Raw genomic sequence first — 13,088 nt, forward strand, 5'->3', positions numbered from 1 at the left:
CTTGTTGGTAAGGGTTGTAGCATGGGGAAGTGAATCCTTACCACAGATATACCACACGCAAGTCCTATCGTCCTGAGAGGTATTCTGGGTGTATCAACGTCCCATTCCATCTAGTACCTGGGTACCAGCATGGCACAACGCATATAGGGCAGGATGACAATCAATAATTCTCATAATCATTTCTGGGGTTTCGCCACCGGCATACCCGACACCATAACCCACACAATAATGTAAGATAAACATAATCACATTGCATCAATTCGTAACCAACATAGTTTATATGCGAGGATGCAACATGTTCATAATGGATGCAAGCATAAGAACAATTATATGATCTCTCTCTCTCTCTCTATATATATATAACAAGCCCAAACATCACCCAAAACCCACTCATAGTTTGTTTGATTATTGCTTAGGGTGTTTGATAAGATTTATCTCGGTGCACGTACTCCCGTATAGGTTACAAAATCTGGGGATGCGTGAGAATAATGTTAGAAGAGTATAGGTGGGTCCCATGAGGGGTCTCGACAATTAGTTTGAAGTTTAAGTCAAGACAGCACGGACGGACGCAGGGTCGGAGGCAACCAGGTGAGTCTGTTCCTGGCTCCGTCCAAGCACATAGTAAAAATAGTTAGGACGGATTTACGGACGAAACCTCTAGGTGAATCCGTTCGTGCATCCGTCCGGACCCTTAGACATTCCCGAGAGCTAAAAGAACTACAGACGGAACCACTTAGGTGAATCCGTTCTTGGCTCCGTCCCAACCAATCAACCAGGTTATACCGAACGGATTAACGGACGGAACCCCAATGATGGATTCGTTCGTGGATTCGTCAAATCTCCTTTCGAGACTTGGAAGGATTTCTACCTCCAGCCTTCCATACATGAGACCACATGGTTCCTAGGCTTAGGGAGGTGAGTCCCAAGCTTTGTTATGGTCCAAAGCACCTAGCCCAACATGGGACTTAGAAGATTTTAAGGGGGTTTGGAACCATCTCTAGGGTTTCCCAAACCTAGATTTAGGTCTTGAGGCATGGTGTTGCAATTCAAGCCATTCAATCATGAAAGGCAACAAGGGAGAGAGGAGTAGGTCTCAATTTAGGGAGCCAAAGAGGGGTATTTTTGGAAACCCTAAGCTGGAATCGATCCCAAGGGGATTCCCAAGTTTAAAATGGAAAGAGAGGGAGAGGGGAATGGCACTCACTAGCCTTGATGAGCCAATAGAAGGGTTCCACCTCCAACAGCTCCCTCCAATCACCTTCTCCTTCAACTTCAATGCCCTCCAAGCCCTCAACGTTTTTTATTGGTAGAGAAAGTGAAAGAGCCATAAATGGTTGGGCTGTGCATTTATACAATGCACCCACTTAGGGCCTGTTTCGCTTGGGGCTTTAAGAGTCAAAACTCAATTAGATGCCACCATAGGCAAGTGGGTCCACCTATATAGCACATGCACAATTCAAGGAGAGTAAGGGTGGGGTCCACCTTGTCTAGGTGCTTAGGTAGGGTGCTCGGGCACGGGGTGTGGGTCCCACGCAAGGAAAACACCCAAACCCCTAAAACAGCACGGACGGACTCACGGACATAGGTAGTCTTGTGAGTCCAGGTGAGTCCGTTTGTGACTCCGTCGCTGCTGTAAGGGCAAAACCTTAAGGAAAGTTGTTGGCTTTGGCCCACACTTCAAGGCCATAGAGGGGAGGGTACACTAACATACATCAAGGCAGTATCTTACCCCTCGACTGTCACGACATGTCTTTCATGATCCTGAAGAGTTTTTCGACCGCAATGCTAAGCTCGTCGCCGAGTGAGGTGTCTAAATGCGCGGACACAGGAAACGTCTTTGGGTACTCTTCACTCCTGGGGCTCATGCTAGGAGGGTGGTCGATGAAATCACCATCAACAAATCTCCCCCACTGCCGATTGAGGAATCTCTCTTCGACAGGTAGACCTATGTATTGGTCAATGATCTTGTGGCTGGGTTTGATCACAAGTGAAAACAGTTCCCCAGCATACACGGCAATAGTATCTACACATCACAAGAGAGAGAAACTATAATTAAATAGCTAATCCGGGTGCAGATGTAACAGATTTTTTCTTCACCCATCTTCTTGCCAAAACCCTTAAAAAAGCCTTAAAAAAAACTTCAAATCTGCTCCTGAGGGGCGTGGCCAAAACAGCACTGCTGCAATCCAATTCTAATCAAGGCATAGCCTAAACCCTTTTACTTTGATATTTTGTTTTTCTTTTTTTTTTTTAAATAACTGTAGGGTTTTAAACCCTTTGAAGGTCATCATTATGTTGTTGTTGTTCATGACATAATGAGCAAATTGATTGCATAATGATTGCATAATTATGTCTTTTCAAAAGGAACTATAATGATTGCATAATTATGTCTTTTCAAAAGGAACTATAATGATTGCATAATAATTAATTATTTCTTTTTTTTAAAATAATCTAACAACCTGAATAGATCTGGTTTTGTAGGCTTGCAACAGCAAGGGGTCGCGGCCGAGGCTTGCGACATGCGGCCAGAAGACGTGCTGCAACAGAGTGTAGGTCGTGAGGGCTGGCATTCACGCGGGAGTGCAACAGCAGAGTGCAAGAGAACGTAGGAATTGAAGGCCAGCAAGGTTGACAAGCATATGCAAGGGGCCAGCATGCATGGCTGCTAGTTGCAGTGCACGCGCGCTACCATGGCAGCGTGCACTGCCGCTAGTTGCGGATCTGAACAAACCTTCTTTAATCAAAAGGGAACCAAAACCTAAAAGGCTTTGATGCCAATGTAAATAAATCATCACCCATTCGGGTGTTACCTGAACGGAGATGAGAACGTGGCGGAAGAGGATCTCGTATGGGTTTGGTTACAAACTTCACTAACTCGAACAATCTCCTTCACGATCTTCGAATATCTTTTTATGTTTCTTCATAAAGAACTCCACACCACAAATCCTTGGGAAGAGATGGAATCCCACAAAGAACACAAGTACTTTGAGAGTAAGGAGAGAGGGAAATTTTGGTTTCCAGTATTAATTATATGGGACCTTAGGGTTAGAGCATCTATATATAGCCTAAACCCTAAGGCAACCCCCCCTTTATAGTCTTTAACTCTAAATAGGAAAAGGGGAAGTGAACAACTCCCTCCCCTTGCTCACAGGTTGGGTCAGGCCGCCCCACATGGGCGCCATGGATTGGGTCCAAGACCTGGATCCGATTAACGATTTGCTTTATGATCTGTAATTAATTTTTGGTCGATAATAATTCCCCCATCCCCTGGCTTTGAGTTCTCTGCCGCGCAATATCGTGATCAGCCATTGAGTACAAGTTGTTGGCCATCATCCAGATGAGCCTCTGCAACTTCTGTTTATTTTGTTTCAGTTTATTTATGTTTGAATATTGTTGTTCTGGTTTTGCTTTTTTATTATTATTATTATGTTCTTGTTGATATGCTATGCCCCCAGTCCCCATCGATTTAAACCTTCTTTCATGTTCTATGTTGCTATATACCATGATCCCATCCCTTGAATCCATGTTGTAATGTATATGATTGTTTCTATTTTGGTGAGATTTATCATATGAAATTTTATGAGGCATGATCCTCATCCCCTTTGGTTTGGATTTTTTATGCATATATGTATGTCTTGCTTAACTCCATTATGCTTATTCCTTTCTATGTGAGCTCTATTTCACTTTCTCCAACCCATTTTGTGTGTGATGTTCTACTTAACATTTTCAATGATTCTAATTCAGGTAAACCAGATTTCAAGTCTGCTTAAGAACTTTTGATGTTTGTGTTCATGATTTTTTCAAAATAAAATGAATTTTTTCTCTTTCAGTTTAGGTCCAATTTAGAATATCTTTGAATCCAATCAGATATAGTTCTATTTGTAACATGTTGCAGATTTGATTCCTTAATCGAAAGGGTTAGATGTTTTAAGGGTCATTGAAGTTTTGGATTGGGCTTTATGTGCCATGGGTTAGCCGGATATCCTTATGAGGTCGGTGTTTGAATGTTGTAGGTGTTAGGCATCATAGGTTTCTGGACACCATTTAGCCTTTTAATAAATTGGCCTTTACACCTTAGATTGAATGGTTAGATGCTTTGATAGAATAGACCCTTGGGTTAGACTTTAATAGAACCAGACTTGGGATTTGATAAAATTCAGATTTGGGTATAGGTTTCCATTTATTGTGGGCTTGATCAAACTTTATTCCAGAATTGGATTTAGGTTTTAGACCATTAAGATTGTGGGACTTATTTTGGATTTAGAAATTTGGACCCAATTGGCTTTAGCTTTTGTTTTAGGCATTGGTCATCGGTCAAGATTAGGTCATGTGTGGAGAGGTCATAACCCACACTTGGGCTTGAGTGTATGTTACCGGTAAAAGTGGGACCTCGGGGTTGTATCATTTGGTGCCTATTGGTCGGCTCTAGAATTAGGACATGTGAGGGGAAGATTGCCCACCAGTGGCCTGAGTTGAAATGCGTAATATATTTGGACCTCCTTGGGACGAAGATGTACGATGTTTAGGATGGGATTTGGGCTAGCCCGTCATCTAGCCCGCATATGTTTAGAATAATTTCTTTGATGTTTGCTTGGTATGAGTAGGATAAATAGATTTGCATGTTTAAATGTGTGGATTCCATGTATGCCATGTCTAGCCAATTTAGAATATTTTAGCCTATATGTTGCATATGCTAATGTAATTAGATTTTATGTGTTCACCCTACTTAATTACTTTAACTGCTTGTTATGTCGAATTAATCATTTTTAGGTATCCTAGGGTAGAATAAAATAGTAATTTGGTGTAGGGTTGCATGTGACATACTTAGATGCCTAGTTTAAGACAAATCTTAAAAGGATTAGTGAGCAACAATGGTCTAAGGAAAGGATGATCGGTTTCGGCTAAGCGGACTGGGTGCCTAACACCTTCCTTGTCCATAACTTGACACTTACCTAGTGATTTGGGCAGACCCAAGCCTTGTCCATTGTAAGTCATTAGTCTCTCCCCTTCAGTGGGAGAAATTTGCGGGTCCTAGACCCTTGTCTAGGTGATGGCTCCTATTTTACCCATATACCCTCTTGCTAGGGTACCAAGGTCATTGCCTTAAGGTTTACCGATGAGATCCGGTTCGCACAAGAACAAACTCCTGTTGGGGATTCGGATTTCATCCATTGTGCTTATAGTAAAGTTAACAAATTATTTTCCAACATTTTTATCTTTCTTGGTTGTGTATGTTTGACAATCATCACCGCACAATTCACATTTAGCTAATTGTTTCTCATTCCCAGAAGAAGTCATTTGTTGAAATAAAGTTGTAGTATTGAGTTGAATCCACATTTTATAGAGTAAATACATGATATTTTAAATATTAATCCAACACCCAAAGGAAAGCAATACATCTTTCAACCCTCATATCCATAACATTTTCATAGTAAAAAGATAGATTGTTTAATATCCAACAGAAAATTGAAATTCTACAACTATTTATATCTTCTAACCATTTCATTTGCAATTCGTTTCCTAAAAATATTCATCTCTTTTGCATTGTCCCCTTGACTCATATTTGAATATCCCATATTGTATTCTTGACGAGATGGATTTAGATGATCCATAACTTCCTCACCATCTTTTCCATAGTTTTGCAAATTCTTCGTCTACTATTTGCTCATCTCGGATGAAATTATAAAGTCCACAGCAAACATTAACAATTTGACTTTGGACCGATGGAAAAATTAAATTAGGCATTTGTCTTAAAATAATGAATCTATTTTTTATTTGGCAGTACCCTAATGTCTATTACACCAAGTAAGATTGGGCCATGATTACCCAGGTCCATAAGGTGGCAAGCGTCTAACATTGCTTTGAATTATGACATAACTCTATTACAATTGCTTTGCCCCCTGTTTTTCTTGCTAAATCAGAAGAGAATTAAAAATCACCAAACATTAACCATTCAATACTTCTATTGGCCCCCATTGACACCAATTTATCCTAGACAGGTTGTCTTAGGGATTTAATAGGATCACCGTGAATACAATTGAGAAAAAAAAGTGATTCCATTCTCATAGTAACAATAGTATCTAAAATCGTGTTGTATGCAAATAAAAAATCCACCTTGAGATGATGCTTCTAAATAAGTGCTAATCCTCCAGAATATCTTTCTGGTTTCCTAGTGACGAAACCATCCATATGCAATTGGCGACACACATTCTTAAATTAACGTGTCCTCTTACACATAGTCTCCATAAAAAAATGATGTCAGGCTGATTAGTTCAGGAGATTTGAGAAAGCAAACGAATAGTCAAGGGACTCACAATCCATTGACAGTTCCAACTCAAGTACTTCATTGCTGTTCATGGGGTTGAATACTTGCATGTTCATGTTTGGGTAATTGAAGGCATTGCTTATGCCCCTTGGTGGCCATTTGACCCATAAAAAAACAAGTCTCTTCATGAAGTACCTCAAAATTTTGCATTAGTACAAACTTGTTTTTTTCTCGATGAAATGTGCCCAGTCCAACTATAGGAAGGGGTGAACAACTGCTAGCTCGGTTGGTTGGAGGCTTGCTAATTGAAGTGCATGCCCTCATGGAGAGGTCATGGATTCAACTATCCCGGTCACACTTGTGTCATTAAAAGACAAAAGTCCCTCCCCTTTTTATTTTTATTTTTATTTTTTATTATAGGAATCCCCTTCTCCTTGACATAACCACGATCTAGTGGAAAATTATCTGGTCCATTTCCTGCTTGATCCATTTCCCCAAATTCCTCTAATAGACCCCATCTAGACGAACCTTTATTTGCTCCATTTCTTGGGCAGGTCCATTTCCCCAAGTTTCTCTAATAGAGGAGGGCAGAAATGACCACCCTACCCCTGCCCGAGCACACTACTCGGGTAGGATCCACCCCCCCTCTATTAGAGGAACTTGGGGAAATGGACTTGCCCAAGAAATGGAGCAAAAAAAAATACCACCCGGGCAATGTGTTCGGGCAGATAATGATCCCGATCTGGTTACCCTCACTCCACAACCATAGGTGACGTCACCTTCTTGCCTATGCTTACAACGACCAACAATGTAGTTTTATCTGCCCCATTTCCTGCCTGCTCCATTTCTCCAAATTCCTCTAATAGAGGAGGATGGACCCCATCCGGACAGTGTGTTTGAGCAGGGATAGGGTGGTCATTTTCACCCCTCTATTAAAGGAACTTGGGAAATGGATCTGCCCAGGAAATATAGTAGATAAAGGTCCGACCAACCATACCTTTGGAACCCAAAAAGTCGGGGAAACTTTCTCTCTCCTCTCTTTGCTATCCAAGGGCCCGCTTGATAACCTTACCAGGTGTTTCTGTTCTGGAAATGTGCTGGAAAACACCAAAACATTTTTTTTTGTTTTCCAACGCAGTTTTTTTCATTTTCTTTGCTGAGAAACCGTTTTTTACCCACTTGGTAAACCTGTTCTGGAAATTTGTTCCCAAGAGACTCTCTCTGCAATTTCTTATCCTCTTGCCTGCTTCTCCCAACCCCAAAAATGCATAAAAACAATTGAACTAACAGAGCACTAAAAGCACCATTGGATTTGCTCGGAAGATACGAAGACGCGTCTCCATCAGTTAAAATGCATTTCGCTTTGTATAATTCTTCATCTAGCTTGATCAAACACAAGAGAAACCAACAAAATTTGATGAAATCCCGTTGAGAACGAAAAGAGCTGATTAAACAAGAAAACCGAGATGAAAATTTCGTGGCCTACATCAATGCACTATTCGATCTTGAAATCAAAGAAGGTGACACAACATCAACAATGTTACAATGGATCATGGCAAACCTTGTGAAGGATCAAAAGATCCAAGAAAACCTTTATTTTAAGATCAAAGAGGTTGTGATGGGGAGAAACCGTGCCCATCTCCTAAAAGAATCCCACCATGAATATTCTTGAGAATAAAAAATAAACTGAAGAAGAGAAAACCCCAAAGTTTTAGGGTAACATCGAAACCTCTTGAGATGCTCGAACCATAAGTAGCAGTAACTAAACAATGTGAGGGGATATGGAGACCCGTGAACCAAACCCCCCAAATTTCACAGTTCTAACACAAACCCAATTTAAAGAAAACCCAAAAAAAAAAAAAAAGAAAGCTCGGAAAAAATTAAATGGTGAATAAGTGAGAATCAAGACGATCAAAACGAACCCAAAACAAATGAAGACATTTAAAAAAAAAAAAGGCATTGCAGAAATAAAAAGACGAACAACCTCTTTGATCTCAAGCAGTTCGGTGAAGGGAGCAGAGAAGCTGGCTTTTCAAACTTTGCTTGTTGAGAACCTCTTTCTGTGTTAGTTCAAGAAATACCTAAAATTGAACTGCAAGCAGTTCAGCGAAAGGAATAGAGAAGCCGGTGGGCACACAGAAGTCGTGGTTGTTACTTCTTAGGGTTTCTGTGAACCATATCGTGCACAGAGAGCGAGAAAGAGAGGGGAAGAGATAAAGTAAGAAAAAGAGAGGGATAGAGAACGAGTTCGACGGTACCTCCAAACTAGAGTTGCAGGTTGAAGGTCCGTTGCATCTTCTCCCACAGCTTCGACTGAAAACAGAGAGATGAGAGGTGTGTGACTCGTGAAGTTCTCTTTTGGGGATTTTTAGGAGTTTTATCGGGCACACTTTTGGTAGATTTGTGCTGAGCAATGTAGAACATGTCCATGTTGGACATGTTCTGTCAAAAATCTTCTGGGGAGTAGAAATTTTGATTTATCTATCAGAGAACAATTTCTATGGAACACTGTTTATCAAGCACTTTTTAGATGTTTCTCTGTTTCTCAGAATAAAGAAAACACCAGAAACAGAAACAGTTTCTGGTAAGGTTATCGAGCGGTGCAGCAGACTGGTGCCATATAACTTGCGCTTTTCAGTCTTGTCTTTATTTCGTAGTTGGTGATCACGGGCGGGAAGGAAGAAGAACACATAGTGTTGGCTGGAAAAGAAAAAACAAACATAAGGTGAAAAGAAAGAGATATGTCATCATCTACGGTTTTTAGGGGCTGCCAAGCGCTCATGGCAGCCGCGAAGGCGGCAAGAGCATCAGTTGCCACCTCCTCTGAGGTCGCTGCTCCGAAGCCTCGCGCACCGTCTCGCAGTGGCGGCATCTTCAAGGTCACACCCGTGTCCCCTGCCATGAGCAAGTTCCTCGGTGTCTCCGAGGCTTCTCGTACCGATGCCGTCAAGAAAGTGTGGGAGTACATCAAACTCAGAAACCTCCAGGTATTCTTTCTTCTTATTATTCTTCTTCTTTTCGGTGATTCGGGAGACACCTTTAGTCCCTACATGGGGTTTCTAGTGTAGTTTTTAATTTCCTTTGCTTGTTTGTAACTTGGATGGTTTATTAGATGATCTGTTTTTGTTGAGCTGTTGTGTTCTGCTCATGCTCACTAATTCTCCGATTCAATGCTAGCTGCGGTGGTCATCCGCATGAAAATCGGGGAAATGAAAGTACTACTTCGTTGTTTATGTGCCTAGCAAGGCTGGTTTGGATCTGATGACATATTATTCATTTACTTTGATTCCTCTTATGTTTTCCTTTTGGTTTACAATGAGAGGTAACCAATTCTAGGGTTTTATTTAGGTCCCTTTTAAAGCGGGGAGCTCGATTTCTGTAACCGTTTTTGAATGTATACAGAAAAAGCAGGTTGCATGGTGATGAAGAGCACGACCATCTGACTCTGATGAGTCCTCATGTAGTCTAGACGTGCTTTCTATATTCTATTATAAAATCTCTTTCGAAATCTCTGCTCTAAAATTCTTCTATGGCTTCGAAAATGGTGTGTTGCCTGTAATCTATCCATTCCTGGTGAACCTGATATGGTTTCCTAGTTTTGTAGGTTTTATATGTTGGGGAAATGCGGAATGCCAAATCAAATTTGGCCGTTGGGAACACATTTTTGCATGCATTGGAGTATTTGCCATAAACCAAAAGTAGGTTTAGAATTACCTCTATTGTGCTACAAATGCAATACCTCCGAAGGGTCTAAGCATTTGTGCAGGTGTCTCCACACAACTTCGGGAACTCCCTTCTTCACCGATAGAGGTTAGGGTTCAAAACCCCAAGTAGGAGAGGGAGAGTGGAGAGAATTCAAAAATCTGATTTTAGAATTCGTATGAGACTTATTTCTCTCCTCCTCTTAGCCTCCTTATATAGAATAGGAAAACTCTAATCTGAGTGGATCCCACAAGACAAGTCGTGGGATCCTATAGGTGATCCAGCTAGGGTTGTTGTAGTCCACCCATTATTTATCACTAGGTACCGCAACTTAAGTGAAAAGCTAACTATTTATTAATCACTCTATTGATGCAAACCCGGATTCAAATAACCCTTATTGGGTTGCTTAGGGGCCCATCCAAACAAATTATAGTTCCACAATTGAGAGGAATGACGATACAGTAAATATGTTGTAATTGTAAGGGCAAGTGGCAATGTTGTAAATAATCAGAATCTTCAAGGGCTCTTGGGTTGGTAAATAATGGTATTTAAGATTTATTTAACAAGGGTAAAGCAGGTAGTAAAAGTTAACTAAGGGACATGGTGGAATAAGAGATAAAGGAGGGGGCATAATGGGAAACTAAAGCATAAAGTAAAAGGATTAAGAATCAGAATCCAGATCATCTACGGCCTGCCTGCCCGTAGCAGCCATAGCAGTGCACTAATGAGGCGCGGTGCAATGACCGCCTTACCCCTGCCCGAGTCCCTTGCCTGAGTAGGGGTAAGGCGGTCATTGCGCCGGGCCTCATTAGTGCTCTGCTATGGCTGCTATGGGCAGCAGGCCGTAGAACCTTCAGTCACGAACAAGCACCCTGTGGAAAGAAGAACAACTCATATCAAGAGAACTTCCATGACAGGCCTCTATTTGGCCTGAAATTTCAGATGTAGAGTCGCAATCCTAGGCACTATTAAAACCAGGTGATAGATCTAGATCTTACAAACAGCAAGCTGGGAGATCAATTGGGGAACCTGCAACAGCTTGGCGGTAAAACAGAATCAGATCTGATTTCTGGTGAGAACTGTCAAAATATCGAGCAAGATCAACTAGAGACTGTGGGGTGAATCGTTTCTATGGCAGGGATGTTTCCTTACAATCTCACACTGTTCTGAAGAGAGGTAGTAGAGATCCATGCCAACACCTGGGCTGCAAATCATGTTAAGCAGAACAGGGTATTGTTAATAACCAATGAATGATCCGCGGAAGCGATACAGGATCAAATCTATTGATGCAAGATGTCATTCAAAACAAGAACAACATGAGGGATCGATTGTTACCTTGAGTTTCACAAACGCAAAACCTCCAATCGAATATAGCCCTTTCGCAGTCGTTCCACACACCACGCACAGCTCTGCGTTCCCACACGATCAAGCTAACTTCTCCACATGCTAGGGTTCTCAAAATTCTAGACTATCTCCAAGATCAAACACCAAGAGAAAGAGAGGAAGAGAGGACGGTTTCTAGGGGAGGGGTGTTCCACATTTTCTTCAAGGATGTGTATTTGTGGAATTCCGTGAATACTAGCTTGAGTCAGAGTGACTACAACCATTTTTATTTATAATAAAGAGAAGAACACTCTGGAATGAATAAATGAGATACAAATTAGTGCATACATGTCAAACATGCCCAACTTGCTAATTACAGGAAAAAATAACTTAGTACTGATTCCTTTGGTAAGAACATCGGCCAGTTGTTCACTAGACTGAAAAACACAGTAAGAGGGAAAGAAGGTTACCGAGCAATTTAGATTTTTAGTAAGTTGGCTAACAGAAAGAAGACTTAAAGGAAATTGAGGAACATGGAAGACTAAAGAAAGAGAAATATTAGAATTAAGAGATACAGTACCATGTCCGGTAACAGGAGTAGAGGAACCATTGGCCACAATAACAGGAGGGGTGTGAGAGTTAGAAAAGATAGAATGAAAAACAGATGACTTGCCAGTCATATGATCGGAAGCCCCTGAATCAATGATCCAGGGTGTGGTAGTAGAAAGGAGAGCGGCAGGAGTACCTGCATGAGCTAAGGTGGCAACGGTGGTGGATGCCCTAGAAGTGGAAGTGGATGATTTCAGACTCTTGATGCGACGCATGATTTGTTGCATCTCATCACGAATGTTGGTAGAAGAATCTCCCACGATCAAACCAGCCTTAGAATCGCTAGGTGTAGCAAAATCAGAACCATCTTCAGAAGCTGCATGATTGGCCAAGTTTTGAGTCCATTCGGGTTTCCCATGCTTGGACCAGCATGTGTCGACAGTGTGATTTGTCTTCCCATAATAGGAACATAACCGGGCTGCTTTATCAAGATGCTCTTCACCAGAATTACGACCACCAAATCCACGTAGTTCCCCTGAACCACGGCCTCTAGTAGTAGTGAAAGCAGAATTTTCCTTTGGATTGGTGTCGGGCTTGGAGCTAGGAGAAGCAATATCCTACAATCTAGAAAAGGTGTCATTCAAGGTAGGGACAGATTCACCGATAAGTAGATGTCCTTTAACAGCCTTGAGGCTAGGATTTAAACCAGCCAAAAATTTAGACACAAAAAATTCGTTTCTTTGAGCCTTCAACTTCTCAATGTCTGTGGTGAGGGGCTGGAACATATTTAGTTCTTCGACCATTCCCTTAAAGGTACTATAATAGTCTTGGAGAGACTTGTCTGGCTGTTGAAATTGAAATAATTTCTCATAGAGGTCGAAGATACGTGTCATACTCTTCTCTTGAGAGTATGTCTCCTTCAGATCATCCTAGACTCCCTTTGCCGTGGTGTGGAACATAACATTCACAGCAATATCTGGCTCCATTGAGTTCCACAACCAAATCAAAATAATAGCATTCTCCCTTTTCCAAGTACTATACTCCTTAGAGTCAGATGCTGGAGGAGGAGAAGTAATATAGTCAAACTTGTCCTTAGCTATAATGTAAACTTGGACACCCTGTGCTCACAATAAGTAGTTGGAACCCCCCTTCAGTTTTATGGAGGTAATCTGACATTCATATTGTCGTGGGAGGTCTTCGAATCAGCCATAGCGTATAAACTTAAAAAATCGATAGGGACAAGCACCCA

The 13,088-nt window shown here is 41.4% G+C and overlaps 1 protein-coding gene across 1 annotated transcript in view; it reads left to right on the forward strand.

Moving 5' to 3' along the window:
* The first annotated feature begins 9,006 nt into the window (after positions 1–9,006).
* LOC122664900 (protein TRI1-like) overlaps positions 9,007–13,088 on the forward strand; it is a 49,680-nt gene continuing 45,598 nt past the window's right edge. The window contains exon 1 of the mRNA XM_043860926.1: positions 9,007–9,252. Coding sequence (XP_043716861.1) covers positions 9,007–9,252 — 246 coding nt within the window. The remainder of the gene's footprint in view (positions 9,253–13,088) is intronic.

Source organism: Telopea speciosissima, chromosome 6 (genome assembly GCF_018873765.1).
Source record: "Telopea speciosissima isolate NSW1024214 ecotype Mountain lineage chromosome 6, Tspe_v1, whole genome shotgun sequence".
Taxonomy (NCBI): Eukaryota; Viridiplantae; Streptophyta; class Magnoliopsida; order Proteales; family Proteaceae; genus Telopea; species Telopea speciosissima.